The sequence below is a fragment of the Pelobates fuscus genome, chromosome 6, assembly GCF_036172605.1.
Source record: "Pelobates fuscus isolate aPelFus1 chromosome 6, aPelFus1.pri, whole genome shotgun sequence".
NCBI lineage: Eukaryota > Metazoa > Chordata > Amphibia > Anura > Pelobatidae > Pelobates > Pelobates fuscus.
The window spans coordinates 161545923-161564893 of record NC_086322.1 but is presented as its reverse complement, the minus strand read 5'-3'; the positions used below and the strand labels follow the sequence as shown (position 1 = coordinate 161564893).

Below are 18971 nucleotides of genomic sequence, written 5' to 3'. Positions count from 1 at the left end.
CCAGGTGGGTAATTTTGGTTGTGGCGCTGTCTAGGACCGTTTCTAGTATGCCATGTCAGCTGCTATATTTTTCCATAGGTCAGTGAGCTTGCTCTGGAGTAGCTTCGCTCCCTTGGCAGGGTGAAAGAGGCTCCCTCTCCCAGGTCAGTCAGTGGTTCTTCTGACAAGTAGGAAGACAGTTCAGCGCCCAGCACCATCTTGGCCCATGCAGCCTGTTGGGAACTCTGCAGCATATCACCGATATCTTTGCTCATAGTGCTCTTATCGGGCCTGGGTTTCTTGTTTTTTTGCCCATCTTGCCCCCTCACAGTAGTGGTGCAGATTTGCAGCGGTTTTGGCTGGAGTATCCCCGGGTGAAACACAATTATTGCCGTTTTGTGTGCGGAGCTGCATGCGATATGTCCGCTCAGGCTGCTTGCCGGCTCCGCCCCCCCTAAAATGTATTGTTTTTAATAGTATTATCATTTAGTTTTTATTATGTTTACAATAAAGAATGTATGTTTAGCTATTATGTATAGATATAAAAGCAGCAATGATCTCTAAGTAAGGGCACCATTGCATACAACAAGTATTGTGTCCCAAAAGAAAAATGGTTGCCAATACTTCAGATCCCTTTAAGAACTATATTGAACCCAGAAGTTAATTAAAACCGGAAGTGACCTAAAACTGGAAGTGACCCAAACCCAGACGTGACCTGAAACCGGCAGTGGCCCGAAACCGAAGTGCTCAAATACCGCGAAAATGGAGCCAAAATTCAACATCCTCAGACTATTATTTAAACAAACATGGGGAATGAGGAATTATAAACCAGAGGAAGACCTACATGGTTGAAACGCGTTGTGCTTTTACTTTGGACATTTTTCATTATTTGTCTGCTGACAATGTTTTCTGCACTTTATTGAAGTAAATCTAATCGAGAAAAACCTTCACATTTCTAGAATATTTAGGAGTAACAGAATTCCAGGATTCATTCCAGCAACTTTATCTGCTGATAAGCCATTACAGCCAGAGCCTGCTATATGTGGCTCTGGGAAGAGTGAGTGACCCATTACCTCTGTGTACTTAAATATCAGTATGTGTACAGTTTTATAAAATATAAAACTGTAGAGTATGTACAGTTTTATTATTTACATATAACCAAAGACAAATTGTAAGGTCCTCCTTGATATAAGTATATCACATTGTGCGGTAGTGTTTTTAATTGTGCACCCAGTACTTTGTATTTATGGTCTTGTTCAATCAATGGCCCGCAATTAAACTTATCAAGAAGAAGGAGATTTATAGACAGTCTATCTACATGGGATTCCATTATGAGGCTAATAATTGGGACTACAAAGCTCAACCAACACAGTAAGACAGTGGTAAAATATTTTTAATGGCGGGCATTTAGTTCACTCATGACATTGGCAGATATTGGTAGATATAGGTATGAACAATGCTTATTAACAAATACAATCTGAGATTTCATGATTCTGAATTAATTAACTTTATGGACTTTTGGGGAGTGTCCTTTCCAAGTAATTCCTCAACTGATCTAACAAATTTTGATAGGATGAATAGGTGTCATGGTTCAGGTAGGGGTGCAATCTCAAGGATCCATGGCATTTTACAAAGCTAATTGGGATATCACAGAGTACCCTTTCAGTTACTACGTGAGGGAGACCTGGGTGAAAATATGAATGAGGAATCATGGAAGAAGATTTTTGCTATTTGTCACACTATCGCAAACTGTATATTGCTGAATGGAAAATAGGAAAAAATGTGTATCTAAGTGGTATTTGGACCCAGCATGTTACACAGTTACTCAGGTTTCTCTCCCTTGTGTTTTTGAGGCTGTGTTCAAGGTATATTCTTGCACATGTGGTGGATGTGTGATAGGATTGCTGTCCTTAGGCGGGAGGTTTTCTATATTCTTAAACTTCTTTTTGATCTAAACCTCAACCCCTAACCTAGTTGAACCTGCTTGGTACTATACCTTCATCATGACAGTTGTCAAAACAATACTGAAACTCTCTCTAAAGATCTGTAGAGTGACTCGAATGTGTGTTATCAGTACCTGATATTGCAGTTGTCCTCAGGAAAACTAATTGTATATGCTGTATGGAATAAATAGCTGCTGACTTTCTAGTTACCCTTGCTGCTCAGAATTTAGGACTGTAATTTTAGAGGGATATTTTTCTTTCTTTTCCAGTTTACCATTCTTGAACTCTTTTGTTACACCTATGAATTCTATTATCTGTGTTGTCTATTATTATTATTATTATTATTGCAATTTATATAGCGCCAACAGATTCCGTAGCGCTTTACAATATTATGAGAAGGGATTTAACTATAAATAGGACAATTACAAATAAACTTACAGGAACAATAGGTTGAAGAGGACCCTGCTCGATCGAGCTTACATTCTATAGGAGGTGGGTGTAAAACACATTAGGACAGGAATTTGCAATCAAATAAGGTGGACTGCCCTTTAGGAGAGGGCAAGAGACAGATATGTGAGGTAAGGGTTAGTCTTGGAGGCCATATGCTTTCCTAAAGAGATGGGTTTTAAGGCACTTCTTAAAAGATGCAAGACTAGGGGAGAGTCTGATGGCGGTAGGCAGGCTATTCCATAGGAAGGGAGCCGCCCGCGAGAAGTCCTGCAAGCGCGAGTTGGCCGTACGAGTGCGGACAACGGACAGGAGGTGGTCACGGGCAGAGCGGAGAGACCGAGAAGGGACATACCTATGGATCTGTGAGGAGATATAAGAGGGGCTAGAGTTGTTCAGTGCTTTATAGGTGTGAGTTAGTACCTTGAATTGACTCCTATAGCATACAGGAAGCCAATGTAAGGACTGGCAGAGGGGTGAGATGTGAGAGAAACGACTAGAGAGGAAAATCAGTCTAGCAGCAGCGTTCATTACGGACTGTAGGGGTGCAGTACGGCTTTTGGGAAGACCAATCAGGAGAGGGTTACAGTAATCCATGCGGGAAATTACCAGAGCATGGACAAGCTCCTTGGTAAAATCTGGTGCAAGAAAGGGGCGGATGCGGGCTATGTTTTTAAGATGGAATCTACAGGATTTAGCAACATGCTGGATGTGAGGCTCAAAGGTGAGACCAGAGTCAAGTATGACGACAAGACAGCGCGCTTGCAAGGATGGACTGATGTTGGTACCACAAACTTGAAGGGAGAGTGAAAGAGGAGGATCAGTATTAGGAGGAGGAAAGACAAGGAGCTCAGTTTTTGAGAGATTGAGTTTCAGAAAGCGGGAGGACATCCAGTCAGAGATGGAAGAAAGGCAAGCAGTGACACGTTGCAGGACGGCAGGGGAGAGGTCCGGTGAGGAGAGATATAGCTGGGTGTCATCAGCGTACAGGTGGTAGTGGAATCCAAAAGAGGTAATACGTTTGCCAAGAGAGGCAGTATAAAGAGAAAATAGAAGGGGACCAAGGACGGAGCCTTGGGGGACTCCAACCGAGACAGGGCGAGGTGAGGAGGTATCATTAGAAAAGGAGACACTGAATGAGCGTTGGGAGAGATAAGAGGAAAACCACGAGAGGACAGAGTCACAGAGACCAAGCGATTGAAGAGTTTGAAGAAGGAGAGCATGATCAACGGTGTCAAAGGCTGCTGAGAGGTCAAGAAGAATTAGTATGGAGTAGTGGCCTTTGGATTTAGCTGCGATTAGGTCGTTAGTAACTTTGATAAGGGCAGTCTCTGTAGAGTGGAGAGGGCGGAAGCCAGATTGAAGGGGGTCAAGGAGAGAGTTGGAATTGAGGAAATGAGACAAGCCTTTCCAGAAGCTTTGAGGAAAAAGGGAGCAGGGATATGGGACGGTAGTTAGAGAGGGTGGATGAGTCGAGGGATGTTTTTTTTAGTATAGGTACTACAGTGGCATGTTTAAGGTCAGCAGGGACGATGCCAGAAGAGAGCGAGCAGTTGAAGATGTGTGTTAGAGAAGGCACGAGACAAGTGGAGAGAGATCTGATAAGGTGAGATGGGACAGGATCGAGCGGGCAAGTGGTGGGGCGAGAGGAGCAAAGAAGAGCAGCCACCTCTTGGTCAGTAGCTGGGGAGAATGTCTGAAGGGTAGGAAAGGCATGATCTATGTGTGATTGAGAAACAGAAAGGCAAGGAGGGGAGAATTATTTCCTTAGCTGTTCAATCTTGTCAGTGAAGTAACATGCAAAGTTATCAGAAGTAAGGTTAGTTTTGGGGGTGGCCACAGCAGGGCGAAGAAGAGAATTAAAGGTGTCAAAGAGACGCCTGGGGTTGCGGGAACATGAACTAATGAGAGAGGAAAAATAGGACTGTTTGGCAAGGGCAAGGGCTGCACTGTATGAACACAATATGAATCTATAATGGAGGAAGTCTGATTGGGTACGAGACTTCCTCCAGGAGCGTTCAGCACAACGGGAGCATCTTTGCAGGTAGCGCGTTGATTTAGTATGCCATGGTTGGGGGCGGGTCCTCCTTGAGGTGCTTGTTTGGAGTGGCGCTGCAGTGTTCAAGGCAGATGTAAGAGTAGAGTTATATATGGAGATGGCCAGTGAAGGGCAGGAGAGGGAAGGGATGGACAGCAGTTGTGAATCAATGTCAGCTGACAACTGTTGGAGATCCAGAGAATTAAGGTCCCTCCTGAGTTGAGGGGGGTTAGGCTGAGGTTGTTGGGTGAGGGGGTACGCAAGAGCAAATGATAAGAGGTGGTGATCAGAGAGTGGATATGGAGTGTTGCAGATATTAGTTACTGTACATGCATAAGTGAAGATTAGGTCAAGGGTATTGCCAGCTACATGGGTGGGAGAATTTGCCCACTGTGATAGCCCGAGGGAGGAAGTCATTGAAAGTAGTTTAGTGGCTGCAGAGGTCAAAGGTGGGTTTATAGGAATATTGAAGTCCCCGAGAATTAGGGATGGAATGTTAGAAGAGAGGAAATAGGGTAGCCAGGCAGCAAAATGGTCAAGGGAGAGAAGAGGGGAACCAGGGGGACGGTAAATAACAGCAATGTTAGCGGAGAAGGGTTTGAAAAGGCGAATTGAGTGTATTTCAAATGACGGGAAAGAGAGGGAAGGGGGGGTGGGAAGAGGTTTAAAAAAGCAGTGAGGGGAGAGGAGAAACCCACCACCTTTACATTCAGAGTTTCTTGGGTTGTGGGTAAGTTGGAGACCACCGAAGGACAAAGATGCAGGGGTGGCAGTGTCAGAGGGGGAGAGCCAGGTTTCTGTTAAGGCTAGTAAATCTATTGAACGAGAGATAAAGAAGTCATGGACAGCAGTGGATTTAGTTATATTGCAAACAGAGCGTGCGTTCCAGAGGGCAGTATTGAAGGAGGATCTAGAGGAACATGAGATGGGTATGAGATTAGTGTGGGTCCTTGGGTTAGTATGTGCTGTGTTTGTTGAGAGGGGACCGGGGTTTGGAGAGACATCACCAGCTGCTAGGAGCAGAAGGATAGAAAGGAAGTGAAGGTGGGAGTAGGATTTTAAAGTTTTGTAGGAGGGTATGTATGTAGATTTGGGAGGAGTTGGTGGAGATAGGCTGGAAAGGTATGTGTAGAGTGCATGGGATGAATAGAGGGGAGGGGAGTAAGGTGGAAGTAATGAGGATTGTGTTGCCAGGGACAGGTGAGTGAAAGGATAGGGATATTTTAGTGATCAGAGAAGTTAGTGTTAAAGTGAAAATCAAGTCTAATTATGCTTGTGTCTTAAATGTTGTCTCTGTGTTTTGTGTTTTTAGAATGTTCTTTCATTTTTATTCTAAATTTCCTTCTTTTGTGTATCAGATGTATCACTATTCTCATGCTTTTGTTTTTTTAATCAAATTACTTTAGATTGCAAGAAGATAGAAAGGATTATAATTAAAATTACATTATTTTATTATTTTTTTATTATTATTTTTAAACTTAATTACTAAAATATTTCATAAATTTAATCTTAGAAATTGCACTATTACTGTACATTTACACTTGTTCTGTTATACATGAATATTCTTTTACATACACATCACTATAAGATTTTTTTCTTTTTTTTTTTTTTCATTCTTTCCGTTTTTTGTGGTGCATAAAACAAAATGCAAACATAAACTAAGCTGCAGAAAGTTTTTTTTTGCAATATAAATAAACAAGGGTGAATGGCCCAACTAAAAAAAATTGATTTTTGTCATAAAAGACAACCCACTCCATAATACAATCATTTGAGCACTTGAAACCTAAAGCCACTCCAGGCCTCTGGTGAGGCAGGCTAAAGTAAATGGATAATCTACACAAGGTTGTGTCCCAGATGGCCACCCGACTCACCCTGTCCCTACACATGAAATCTCTCTATATTGGCTCTATAATAGAAAAGTTGAGATTTTTCTTTCAATTCAACACAATTACCTATCATTTTGTGAAACAGCCATATGGAGATGAAAGCTAAGATTATAACATACAATCACAGTTTTACCTCTTTCACTGTAATAGCTTTAGTGGCTCTGGGGTTCCCTTAATTGATTCATCCATGTGGGTTTGGTCTGTCTTCATTAGATCTGTATATGAACAGAAACCATAACAATACCCCTTTCTGCCTCATTAGAGAGTCTGCCTTTTAGATGAAAGCAGCAAGGTGAATTGCTAGCGTAGGACTCACCTAGGAAGTTTGCCTTGACGTGGCAGGTTAGCTTAAAGTTAGATGGTCATTGGAGTGATACTAAAATCCCCCAGTTATTTAAACATGCATAGGGATTTTGGATAGTGCACAACAATTTGTTTCTGTTCTATGTATTTGGGTTGATGAATATTATACCCTAGAGGGAATTTTCAGCACAGACTTCATTTTGTGTGTCTATGTCTGCCCATGTCCATCCCTTCTGTGTCACAGTTTGTTTGCAACCTCATTCTATATCATTCAGCAGATGCAGGATGGCCATTAGTCAAGCCAAGAGTATGCCAGGTTAGCTTCCATCAAAAGGCTGTGCATTTAATATCATTTCTGTAATGCACAGAAAAAAACACACTTGACTGGGACTAGACTGTCAGATGGAAGTACCATGCTGCCCATGTCATATTCTATCTGGCAGCCAGTCATTAAAAAAATACATATTGTTATGTCTTTCAAATGAAACCGTGATAGTAATAATATATCCTCCGCACTTTTTTTTTATTACAATTAAAAATTAAACAATTTGAGTTTTTCAACTGAAATGCTACTTTCAAGAGTGTGTGAGATTTATATTCTGAAATAGCAATGCCAAGACAATTTACGTGTCTCAAAAATAAACCTTCTTAGGATTTAAACCTATAATTTTTATACTCATGTGATGGCATAAGAAGGGTCTCAGAAGACTGAGCCAGCTTAGTGAATGAATGCAGGCTGTCTGCTGTGCTCACTGCATGGCTGAGCCTGTCCTCACTAATTGCCCTAATACACATCAGTAATTCATACATTCTGTTCGCTCCTTCTTTTTCCTAAGGGAGGTGAGATTTCTGTCAGTTTCCGCCTGTTACTGCAGCCAAAAGGCAACATTTTAAACTATGCAATTTGCTTTTGCAACAGTCCGTGTGAAAATATGTGACTAAAAACTGTATGAAATGCCATGTCTTTTTTGAGTGATTTTTGCATTGGCAAAATCGTATTTTCATGAAAAAACTTTAATCTTTACCTTCACGGTCAGGATTACATTCTATTGAGACGGGCTGGCTTTATTATAATATCTGTATGTGTCGCTTGCAAAATAATATATATACTCCGTTTGTGAATCTGCATAATGAGAAAGATGTTATAAAGCATTCCCAAGAATGTTTTGTGTGGTACAGAATGTAATGCATTTATAATCCCTGCCTTGTATTTCAGCTAATGGAATTTTTACATACTTTATGCTCACTCTTTGTTGTTGTTTTTTTCTGTTTTTTTTTTATTTGCTTTGTTTTAGACCAGCTGCCACAGCAGTGATATCACTAGCATTTGGACGTTATATCCTGGAGCCTTTCTTTGTACAATGTGAGATTCCAGACCTTGCTATCAAATTAGTTACTGCTGTGGGCATAAGTAAGTATCAGCTTTTATTGAGGTTTTAAATTATGCTGAAATAAAAATGGGAAAGGTAAGGAGACTCAAGAACTCTGAATGTAAGATGTTTATTATTATATACATGCATGTGTGTAATGCCTGGGTACTTAATCAATACCAGATTGGTTTTATTTTATTTTAAAATATGAATAACTTCCAGAAATGTAATTTGAATTAAAGGAACACTCCAAGTACCACAACTACAATAGCCCACTGTAGTGGTTATAGTACCAGGAGTGCCTTGGCTCCAGCCCACAGTAAGATGTCAATTCATTTTAGCAAACATGGTTTGTCAGCTTATCTAGGACCCTCTGAGGACCCTGCTCTGCATCTGACATATCCAATCTTCTTCAGCAGGAGGAAACAGATTGTTCTGTAGAACAAGGTAGGGCCACACATGGCTGCGCTCATTTGTTGAGGGTGTCAACTGAGTGCTGGCAGCCAATGGTGTGGTTCGTGAAAACAGAAGAGTGACCTCAATATTAATGGCACATCGTGAATCAATCCATGTTATGTGGCAATCATGCAGTCTAACAGTGGAAAACCCCATATGTTCAACAATTACTAAAGGGAAACTTTTTTTTATATTTAGCACATACCGAGTCCAAGTAAACACTGTGAGCCGTGATGAAATGTATTTATCATTTGTAGCTCTCTGAATAGTTATTTTCTTTGTATATAAAATACAAGCATTTACATTTTACACATTATTCTTTTAAGATTTCTGGAACTTAAATTCACAGTGTTATCTTTCTTAATGAGAAACAAGCTGAGTGCTAAATGTTGAAATAACGTAGTAATAGTTGGTTTTGCTTTTTAGACCAGATACATTGTTACAGATACAATTATTTCAATTTGACATTATGATATTATGCGTGACTTGTATTATTTAATTTACAATTTGATTTTGTAAGTAAAGATAAGCATGTTTTATTTAATTTGTTAGAAAATTAAATCTAAAATGTAATAATTAGTTTTACAGTGCCACTAGTGTTATATTGCATGATAATATTTTTATATATATATATATATATATATATATCTCTATCTACTGTATAATACTGTACTGTCAATGCATTACAATAATAATTAAAAGGTCGGGATTGTCACAGCAAGATATTCATAAGTCTTGCCCTGAATGATTTAAATATGATTAGGATCTCTAGCAAAATCTTGTGACTTCCTATGCATAACAGCTGTGTTATCATGCTTGTTGCATTAGCGAGAGAGAAATAATTGCCAGATTCAGTACTTGCCTACTTACCACCTGCAAAATAAGACAAGGAATCTTATTAATCAACCAACCATGTGTTTCTGTGTTAGAGATATGCTTTCTGCTTGATTGATGAACACACAGGCAGAACAAATAAAATTATAATATTCTTTGGTTTTTTAGCACTATTGTTAGTGACGACAGACAAGGTGTTCATGACAAGCCTGTAAGCATTTTTCATGCATATTTTAGTTGCTTCAATATGTTACTTCTTTCAGCTGCAACACACTGTTTGTTACCTGTCCAATATTTGATGTTTACAAATTTGTAGTTTACAACACTGAATAAAACATAATTTAAAAAAAAAAAACTTTGTAGAGCACAGTGTAGATTATTATGTAGACATAAAATAAGAATTAATCGAACAAAGTGCAAAAGTGATAAACAGAAGTACAAAGAAATACAATCAAAGGTACAAAACTACACGCATAGTAATAAAGTGCTTTAAGACATAAAGAGCTATCACCTTAAACCCATAAAATACATATTAGGTATACTAACCTAGAGCTGGAGACCACAAAGCCCTGAAGTTTTGGCACTTGACCTTTCTCATGGGGGATCTCAAAGCAAATGTTTTGAACTCCTATTTAAATACCCCAAAATCAAATCTGAATAAATGCAAAGAACTAAAAACACCTGTGGGGAGAATCAGAATCAGCCACCTATCTCATCAACCGACCAGCACCATTCTCAATATTAACTTCCGTATACTATGTCTGACGTCTTAGTACAGTGCAACAAGTTCTATATTAGGTATACTAACCTAGAGCTGGAGACCACAAAGCCCTGAAGTTTTGGCACTTGACCTTTCTCAAGGGGGATCTCAAAGCAAATGTTTTGAACTCTTATTTAAATACCCCAAAATCTAATCTGTATAAGTGCAAAGAACTAAAAACACCTTTGGGGAGAATCAGAATCAGCCGCCTATCTCATCAACCGACCAGCACCATTCTCAATATTAACTTCCGTATACTATGTCTGACGTCTTAGTACAGTGCAACAAGTTCTATATTAGGTATACTAACCTAGAGCTGAATACCAAAAAGCCCCGAAGTTTTGGCACTTGGCCTTTCTCAAGGGGGATGTCAAAGAGAATGTTCTGAACTCCTATGTAAATACCCCAAAATCTAATTTGTATAATTGCAAAGTACTTAAAACACCTGTGGGGAGGATCAGAATCAGCCCCCTATGTCATCAACTGACCGGCACTATTCTCAATATTGACTTCCGTATACTACGTCTGACGTCTTAGTACAGTGCAACAAGTTCTACATTATAATCTGAGACTGTTTTCCTAAACTGAATATTTGCCCTGTAACAGGACATGAGAAGACACGATTGAAGAATTATTATGGACCCAGTCAAAAACCTAGTTAGTGACCCCTCATTCATCATACATTCACCTACAGACTTTTTTTCTATCTCTTTGCTCTCCCTATGCCGTTATATGTATTTTGTCTTACTCAATGTCTTCTTCTTTTTGCTTTCTTCCTATTACCTGTCCCATTCTGGACTCGTGTCTCTATTTTCCAGTCAGAGCAAGACTAACCGTAAGGTGACCTTGGGCTGCCATCCAAGAGTTTATACAGGGGCCCGAGAGCCATGAATTCCCTTGGCATCATTTACCATTCCTTTTTAAAGTATGAAGGGACTCAAACTGATAACCTGACTCCGGTCCTGTGGGATGTTAATCTCCAGAATTACTTTTTTTCCTTGTTCTTTGTTTCCCATCTCTTGATTCAGTTGTCAACACGGACTCTGAAATAAAACTGTGTCAAGTGAAAATGGATCTAAGTTATCAGCATAGGTCAAATCAGTCAAGTACTACAATAAAGAGTGGTGCTAGTACTTAGATATAGAGATAGAAAATTTAAACCAGAACTAAAGTAATCATGTTGACTGTTCTCAAGATCCCTTACAAACATCTTTCTGCTCTATACCAAATGTGCAGCAGCCAGTATACAAACCTAAACAATCACACATGGAAGGAGAGAGATGCTGGTAGGTTGGAGAGGAAAATTGCAGTAGAGATGAGGGTGAAGTGGTCAAGAGTAGGAAGAGTGAAAATGGATTAAGAAAAAAATAGTTTTCACTGTTTATGACAATTAGACTCGTAATAAAAAAAACAGACATGCACTACTCTCATCGGCACGGACAGGAAAATAACATGTTAAAATAAAAAATTGTGGGGTTCCTGAAAACCAAATGCTCTCTCACTGGCTATTTATTTTTCAACTAAAACCTTTTTTAACCACTATTAACCAGGGAAGGTGCAGTGAATGACTTCTTCCCTCTACCATGTGTGTGGGTTCTGTAGGAAGATTTCCCCTTCTTTCACCCAATGTGCTGTGAAGAGGATGCTAATAATAATAAAAAAGACCCATAATTTTCCTCTTCATAGCTTTTTTGATCGCCTTTCTCTTAATATGTGTGCATATCTCACAGACTGTAGAGAAGATGCAAAAGAAGAGAAGAGCAGATTGCCCTCATCTGAAACGGAGAAAGGGTTAAAAAATTGGTTGCACTTGCCTAAAGGGGCCTTACACCATATTACAGTGCTACAGCTGTGAACTGGGCTTTGCCCTTCTGAATTTATGCACTGAAGAGGTTAAGTTAGTGTTCGCAAAGACTGTTGCTCTTGAATAATGAGTTATTCTTTCCTTTCATGTTAATTCTAGCAGTCTTATAGTACTCCAATAATGTTGTAAAGCTTGGTAAAAACATTATTGTCAGATAAGGTAGGTAATTTACAGTTGTTTTTACACATTTTATATGAAAAAAAAACATTTAAGAAATGTAAATAATTAGCAGGCAGGCAGGCAGATAGGTCACGTTAGTCGAATTCTAACACAGACAGGGTTATTCTGTAACCCCTTAAGGACACATGACATTTTATTCCTTAAGTTTGGTCCTTAAGGGGTTAAAGGAACACTGTAGGGCCAGGAACACAAACATGTATTCCTAACCCTATAGTGTTAAAGCCGTCATCTACTTACTGCAATGCAGATTATGCTCAGGTGCAGTGATTCTCAGCTTGCAGTTTCTCAAGGGAGACCCCCATATTTTGATCAGACCTTAGCAGGGTCTCCCTGCATGCCTGCCTGCTGATTGAGATGGGTACTGAGCTGTACCAACTGCTCAGCACCTATCACACTGTGATTGGGTGTAGGGTAGGGTTAAGGAAGTGTTAGGGTTTGGATTAGGGTGGTGTAGGATTAGTGTAGGGTTAATGCTGGTTTAGGGTAATGTTGTAGTAGGGTTTGGGATGGTGTAGGAATAATGCTAGAGGTAAGGTTAGGGTACATACATGGTTAGCATTTGTGTAAGTATAATATTAGAAGTATAGTTGTTATAGTGTTTGGGGGTTTGGTATAGGTTTAGTGTTAACTATCAAAATACGTTTATATCCTAGATATATAGGCATTTTACAGAGTGGCCTATTATAGTGGCCAGCCTAAGGCACACCTTTGCAATAATCATGCTGTCTAATTAGCATCTTGATATGCCACACCTATAGTTATAGTATTTTTTAAGAAAGCTATTTCTTTCCATTAGAAAACAATTTGTATTATGTATGGGGCAATTAAAGAGATACCCTTTACTTACCATGGAATAAAAAAGTTTTGTTTTGGTTCAGATTTTGGACAATTACCCCCATGCTTAAGGTTACCAGAGCAGGAGAAAGGAACTTATAAAGTAAACACACTCTGTTGTAATTAAACAATTTTTTTCATGTGGCTCTGTGTGGTGTGACAAGGGCAGCAAAAACAGAAACAAAAATAATTAACCCCTTAACCCCTTAAGGACGGAGCCAAATGTACATGTTGTGAACGAAACAAAATGTAAACAAAACCTGGCATTTGCGCTATATGTCTGTCCAACCGTAATTCACCTCTTTCAAATTAAATGCACCCCCCTTATTATATATCATTTTATTCAGGGGAAACAATGCTTTCATTTAATATCAAATATTTAGCTATGAAACATAAATTAATATGAAAAAGATGGGAGAAAATAAGAAATTTTGTTATTTTTTTAGTTCTACATGCTATTTTAACTGTCAACGTCATAATACTGTTTGCGTTTACTGCAATAAAATACACATTTGTATTCAGCAAAGTCTCACGTGTAAAACAGTACCCCCCATGTACAGGTTTTATGGTGTTTTGGGAAGTTACAGGGTCAAATATAGCGTGTTACATTTGAAATTGAAATTCGCCAGATTGGTTACGTTGCCTTTGAGACTGTATAGTAGCCCAGGAATGAAATTTACACCCATAATGGCATACCATTTGCAATAGTAGACAACCCAAGGTATTGCAAATGGGGTATGTCCAGTCTTTTTAAGTAGCCATTTGGTCACAAACACTGGCCAAAGTTAGTGTTAGTATTTGTTTGTATGTGAAAAATGCAAAAAATGCCAATTTTGGCCAGTGTTTGTGACTAAGTGGCTACTAAAAAAGACTGGACATACCCCATTTGCAATACCTTGGGTTGTCTACTATTGAAAATAGTATGCCATCATAGGGGTAATTTTCATTCTTGGGCTACCATAGGGTCACAAAGGCAACGTAAGCAATCTGGCGAATTTTAATGTGAAAAAAATGAAACACAAGCCTTATATTTGACACTGTAATTTTTGAAAACACCATAAAACCTGTACATGAGGGGTACTGTTGTACTCGGGAGACTTCGCTGAACACAAATATTTGTGTTTCAAAACAGTAAAAAGTATCACAGCAATAATATCGTCCGTGTAAGTGCTGTTTGTGCGATATCATCGTTGTAATACATTTTACTGTTTTGAAACACTAATATTTGTGTTCAGCGAAGTCCCCCATGTACAGGTTTTATGGTGTCTTGTAAAGTTAAAGGGTTAAATATAGTGCTAGCAAATGAAATTCCCTATACTTTCGGCATGGGTTGTCAGGCAGGTCCCGCTAATTGTAATTAATTAGGATACCTAATTATGTAAAAATATTACATAAATATATGTATATATACATATATATATATATATATATATATAATTTTTTTAATATTTTTATTTATATATAGGTATATATTTATTTCGTTCTACATGTATTTTGATATAAATATATATATATTAATATCACAATACAGTTAGAACGAAATAAAACACATCTATATATTTTTTAATATTTTATTTCTAATTATTTTTTATTTTATTTTTTTTACGTATTTACATATTTTTTATATTATATATAAATATATATATAACAATAATTATATATATATATATTTAATCAGTATCAGTCTACGTGTAATTTGATATTTATATATATATATATATATATATATATATATATATTAATATTAAAATACACCTAGACAGTGTATGTTTTGTGTATGTGTATATATATATATATATATATATATATATATATATATATATATATATATATATATGATCTAAGTATTTATTTATTTTTTTACACTTATTTTAACTTTTTTTTTTATTTGATTTCAGCCAGCAGGGGGACTAACTGTCATTACAGTTAGTCCCCCTGCTGGCATTGCTGCAGCCAGCTATCCTGGCCATGTGATTGTGAGGTCCTCGCAAGGACCTCACTCTCACATGGCCCGGGGCGGCTGAAGAGGACGGAGGTGCCGCGGGGGTCTCCCTGGGAGTCCCCCCAACAGCGATCGCCGGCGTGGGATCACCGGCGACCGGGTAAGTAAAAAAAAACAGAGGGCGTACAATTACGTCCGGCAGCGTTTAGAGCCGCCTTAAAAAGGACGTAATTGTACGCCCTCCGGTCTAAAGGGGTTAACTACTAAATGGCAGAGAATGGAGGAGTGAGATTACAGAGACATGATCTATACACCAAAACTACTTCATTAAGCTAAAGTTGTTTTGGTGCCCAAAATATCCCCTTAAACACATTTAAGCAACTTAGAAGTCAGGTTGATCTAGAATACACATATACATTAATATGTATAAAAAGAGTTGCATTCATCCATAGGTTATTTTTTTTTTATTTATAATTTAGGAATAATATTTTATTGCTGCTAAATAGTTTAGAATTCCTGAAAACATGTGCCATTTAAGTGACGCCATGCAGCCTGCCGCATCTGCAAGATATTTATCAAGATAATTGTCAGGACAACGACACAAATGCCTGATTCATAATCTTATTAAAACAGTGTGGTCAGGCTGCATTTTGGATTAATACATACTTTGAATGCTATATAAATATTAGTGAAGGATTTGAATATTTTATTTTGCATTTAGAACAGAATGACAGCTAATTGGTAAATTAATATTCCCTTGTCACTAATTTTTAGCTCTTATTTTTGGAACAAAAAAATGTTGTTCTGCTGTTCTTTTCAAAATCTTAATTTTTTTTTTTTTTAAAGTATAAATTAGTAGAATGGCCACCTGTTGCAAGTAAAGACTTATATAAGCACATTGCCCCGGTAATTAAATGATGGCTAAAATGCCAGATTGAATTTTAGAGGTTAATTAATTTATTCATTTTTCTTCAGAAAAAAATTAGAAAACTGAAGCATAGCAGATGTTGAAAAACATCAAGGTCGCTGAGATCACAGGAGCGTAAAAAAAAAAAATACCCCCAATGGCATTGGTGAACTGCTTGCAAATTCAGGACTAAGGGGGGAACACTGTAAAAAGAGCTCCTTCTATTAAACCAAGCACAGTGGTAGTGATTAAGCACATACGAAATGCCAACAGGGTTTGGCTGTCTAAACAAATTGCCTTAGGAAGACTAAAAACGTAGATGCTTATTGAGAAATATTTTTTCAGACATGATATACGTGTAATCACTTCCTTTTCAATATGTTGCATCATTCTGTGGTATACTATTTGAGGAAGTGATGACACAAATTTGTTTTACTTTTTACGGTGAGGAAACAGTGTGGCATTTCCAATAAATGCTTTGGAAAACAGAACTAAAAACAGGCACAGCAATGCGGAAAGTAGTTAACGTAGTAGGTGCAAGGGGTTTGAGAAAAGAAAATTGTGTTTGAAGAGATATGACACTATTGAATCACATAGTAAGGTTTGACTCATTTGTTTTCTGAGTAAAAGCTAACTACACATTTACGATATCTCTTTATACTTACCAGGGTGTGTCAAAAAAAAAGATACGTTTATGTTTGATATAATAGTGTGTATAAACCCAGCCCATATATTTAAATTAATATTGTAAATAAAAGTACCAAACTGTCCATACTCAAATGTCCATGCTCAAAAGCTTCTGTCCCTCTTTCCTATCCTAATGTAAATTTTTCTCTATATATTTCTAGTGTGTTTGGATGTATTACATAGCTCCACAGCAATAATATTCACAGTAATGTGTCATTAAACTGCAATAAATTTGCTTAGAAACCAGTCTGCATAAATAGGATACATTATTCTTATTCATCAAATCACATAACATTTCTCAGAACAGTTACACCCCTGGCTATACCCTCACTCACACCTCTAAAATTAAAGTGTCTATTTGAACTGTTGGGAGGTATGTTATGACATGTAATTCCCATGCGTGGGACTCACAAATGTAGTATTGAAATAAAAATGCACAGTGTTGTTCTAATGGCTATGCAATGTCAGGATTTTTTGCAATACTAATCTTGAGTTGCTAAAATTAGATTATTATATATCTGGATTAAACAAATATTAAGTGAGAGAACTTACTTTTACAATAAGTGATCATAATTTTATTTTTCCCCTTATAATATCTTGTATTATGAAAAATAAGGAGCAGGAGTTAAGTAGAATGAATATCACCCTCCTCCCCCGCCCCATTCCTCCCTCCTTCTCCCACCCTACACACACACACACACAAAATGAATCTCCAAGTGTAATCTTTATTGTAATAAGACTGTGCCTCTACATATCATGATATTAAGATAGCATCATTCATCATGGGATAGATGGCAAGCTAAGTAAAAATACTTATTTATGTTACATATTTTTGTTTTCTTTCATTCAGTAAAAGCTTTGAATTTCTAAATTCTATTTTTTTACTAAAATGTGAGACGTTGTGTGAGACGTTTCTTTTTTTTATTTTTAATAACATTTCTATGAGTGAAAGATATTAAATCTTGTTTCAAAATGTCCAAAATAAAATATCAGGTCCTTGACCTTATAATATCCCTGATATCCTTTACACAGGAGCAAGTCAGAATTTGATCTAATCTTGCTGAGCTGGCAGCAGAACGGAAGTAAACAGAAAAGAAAAATGAAGCTTCACACAAGAGCGCAGGCCTAGTAATGCGGCCTAGACAAGATATTGTTAATCCATATTTAAAAGGTCACAAGTATAGCCCTAGAGCACAAGGAATAAAACATGCAGCTTAACACTTTATGCTGATGGCAAAAAAAAATAAAAAATTATATATACTGCATATATAGCGTAACTATTACAAAAAACAAGTATAACCCTGCCAGTTAGTTATCAAGTAAATAGAGTTCCAATAATGCATTGCTCAGCTACCTGCATCTTACCCCCTAAATTCTAGATACAGTTTCAGCACTGTATATATATATATATATATATATATATGAATACATACAATGAGGGAAAAAAATATTTGATCCCCTGCTGATTTTGAATGTTTGCCCACTGACAAAGAAATGATCAGTCTATAATTTTAATGGTAGGTGTATTTTAACAGTGAGAGACAGAATAATACATTAGAAAAATCTAGAAAAACGCATGTCAAAAAAGTTCTAAATTGATTTGCATGTCAATGAGTGAAATAAGTATTTGACCCCTTCAACTTAGTACTTGGTGGTAAAACCCTTGTTTGGCAATCACAGAGGTCAGAAATTTCTAGTAGTTGGCCATCAGGTTTGCACACTTCTCAGGAGGGATTTTTTCCCACTCCTCTTTGCAGATCCTCTCCAAGTCATTAAGGTTTCATGTCTGATATTTGGCAACTTGAACCTTCAGCTCGCTCCAATGATTTTCTATGGGATTAAGGTCTTGAGACTGGCTATGTCACTCCAGGACCTTAATGTGCTTCTTCTTGAGCCACTCCTTTGTTGCCTTGGCTGTGTGTTTTGGCTGTGTTCATTGTCATGCTGTAATACCCATTCACAACCTATTTTCAATGCCCTGGCTGAGGGAAGGAGGTTCTCACCGAAGATTTGACTGTACATGGCCCCGTCCATTGTCCCTTCGATGCAGTGCAGTTGTTCTGTCCCCTTAGCAGAAAAGCACCCCCAAAGCATAATGATTACACCTCCATGTTTGATGGGGGGATAGTGTTCTTGGTGTTATAGGCAGCATTCCTCCTCCTCCAAACATCATCTGACCACAACACTTTCACCCAGTTCAGAATCATTCAGATGTTCATTGGCAAACTTCAGATGGTCCTTTCCATGTGCTTTCTTTAGCAGGGGGACATTGCTGGCGCTGCAGGACTTCAGTCCTTCATGGCATAGTGTGTTACCAATTGTTTTCTTGGTGAGTATGGTCCCAGCTACCTTGAGATCATTAACAAGATCCTTCCGTGTAGTTCTGGGCTGATTCCTCACTGTTCTCATGATCATTGAAACTCCACGAGGTGAGATCTTGCATGGAGCAACAGACCCAGGGAGACAGACAGTTATTTTGTGTTTCTTCCATTTGCGAATAATCACACCAACCATGGGCGTCCGCAGGAATTTTTCCAGGGG

General features: G+C 38.0%; 1 protein-coding gene across 1 annotated transcript in view; it reads left to right on the top strand.

The window, feature by feature from the left end:
- The window catches only part of SLC7A11 (solute carrier family 7 member 11), a 254563-nt gene that overhangs the window by 55383 nt on the left and 180209 nt on the right, over positions 1-18971 (top strand). Inside the window, exon 3 of the mRNA XM_063458437.1 lies at positions 7892-8007. Within this exon, the coding sequence (XP_063314507.1) occupies positions 7892-8007 (116 nt within the window). The remainder of the gene's footprint in view (positions 1-7891; positions 8008-18971) is intronic.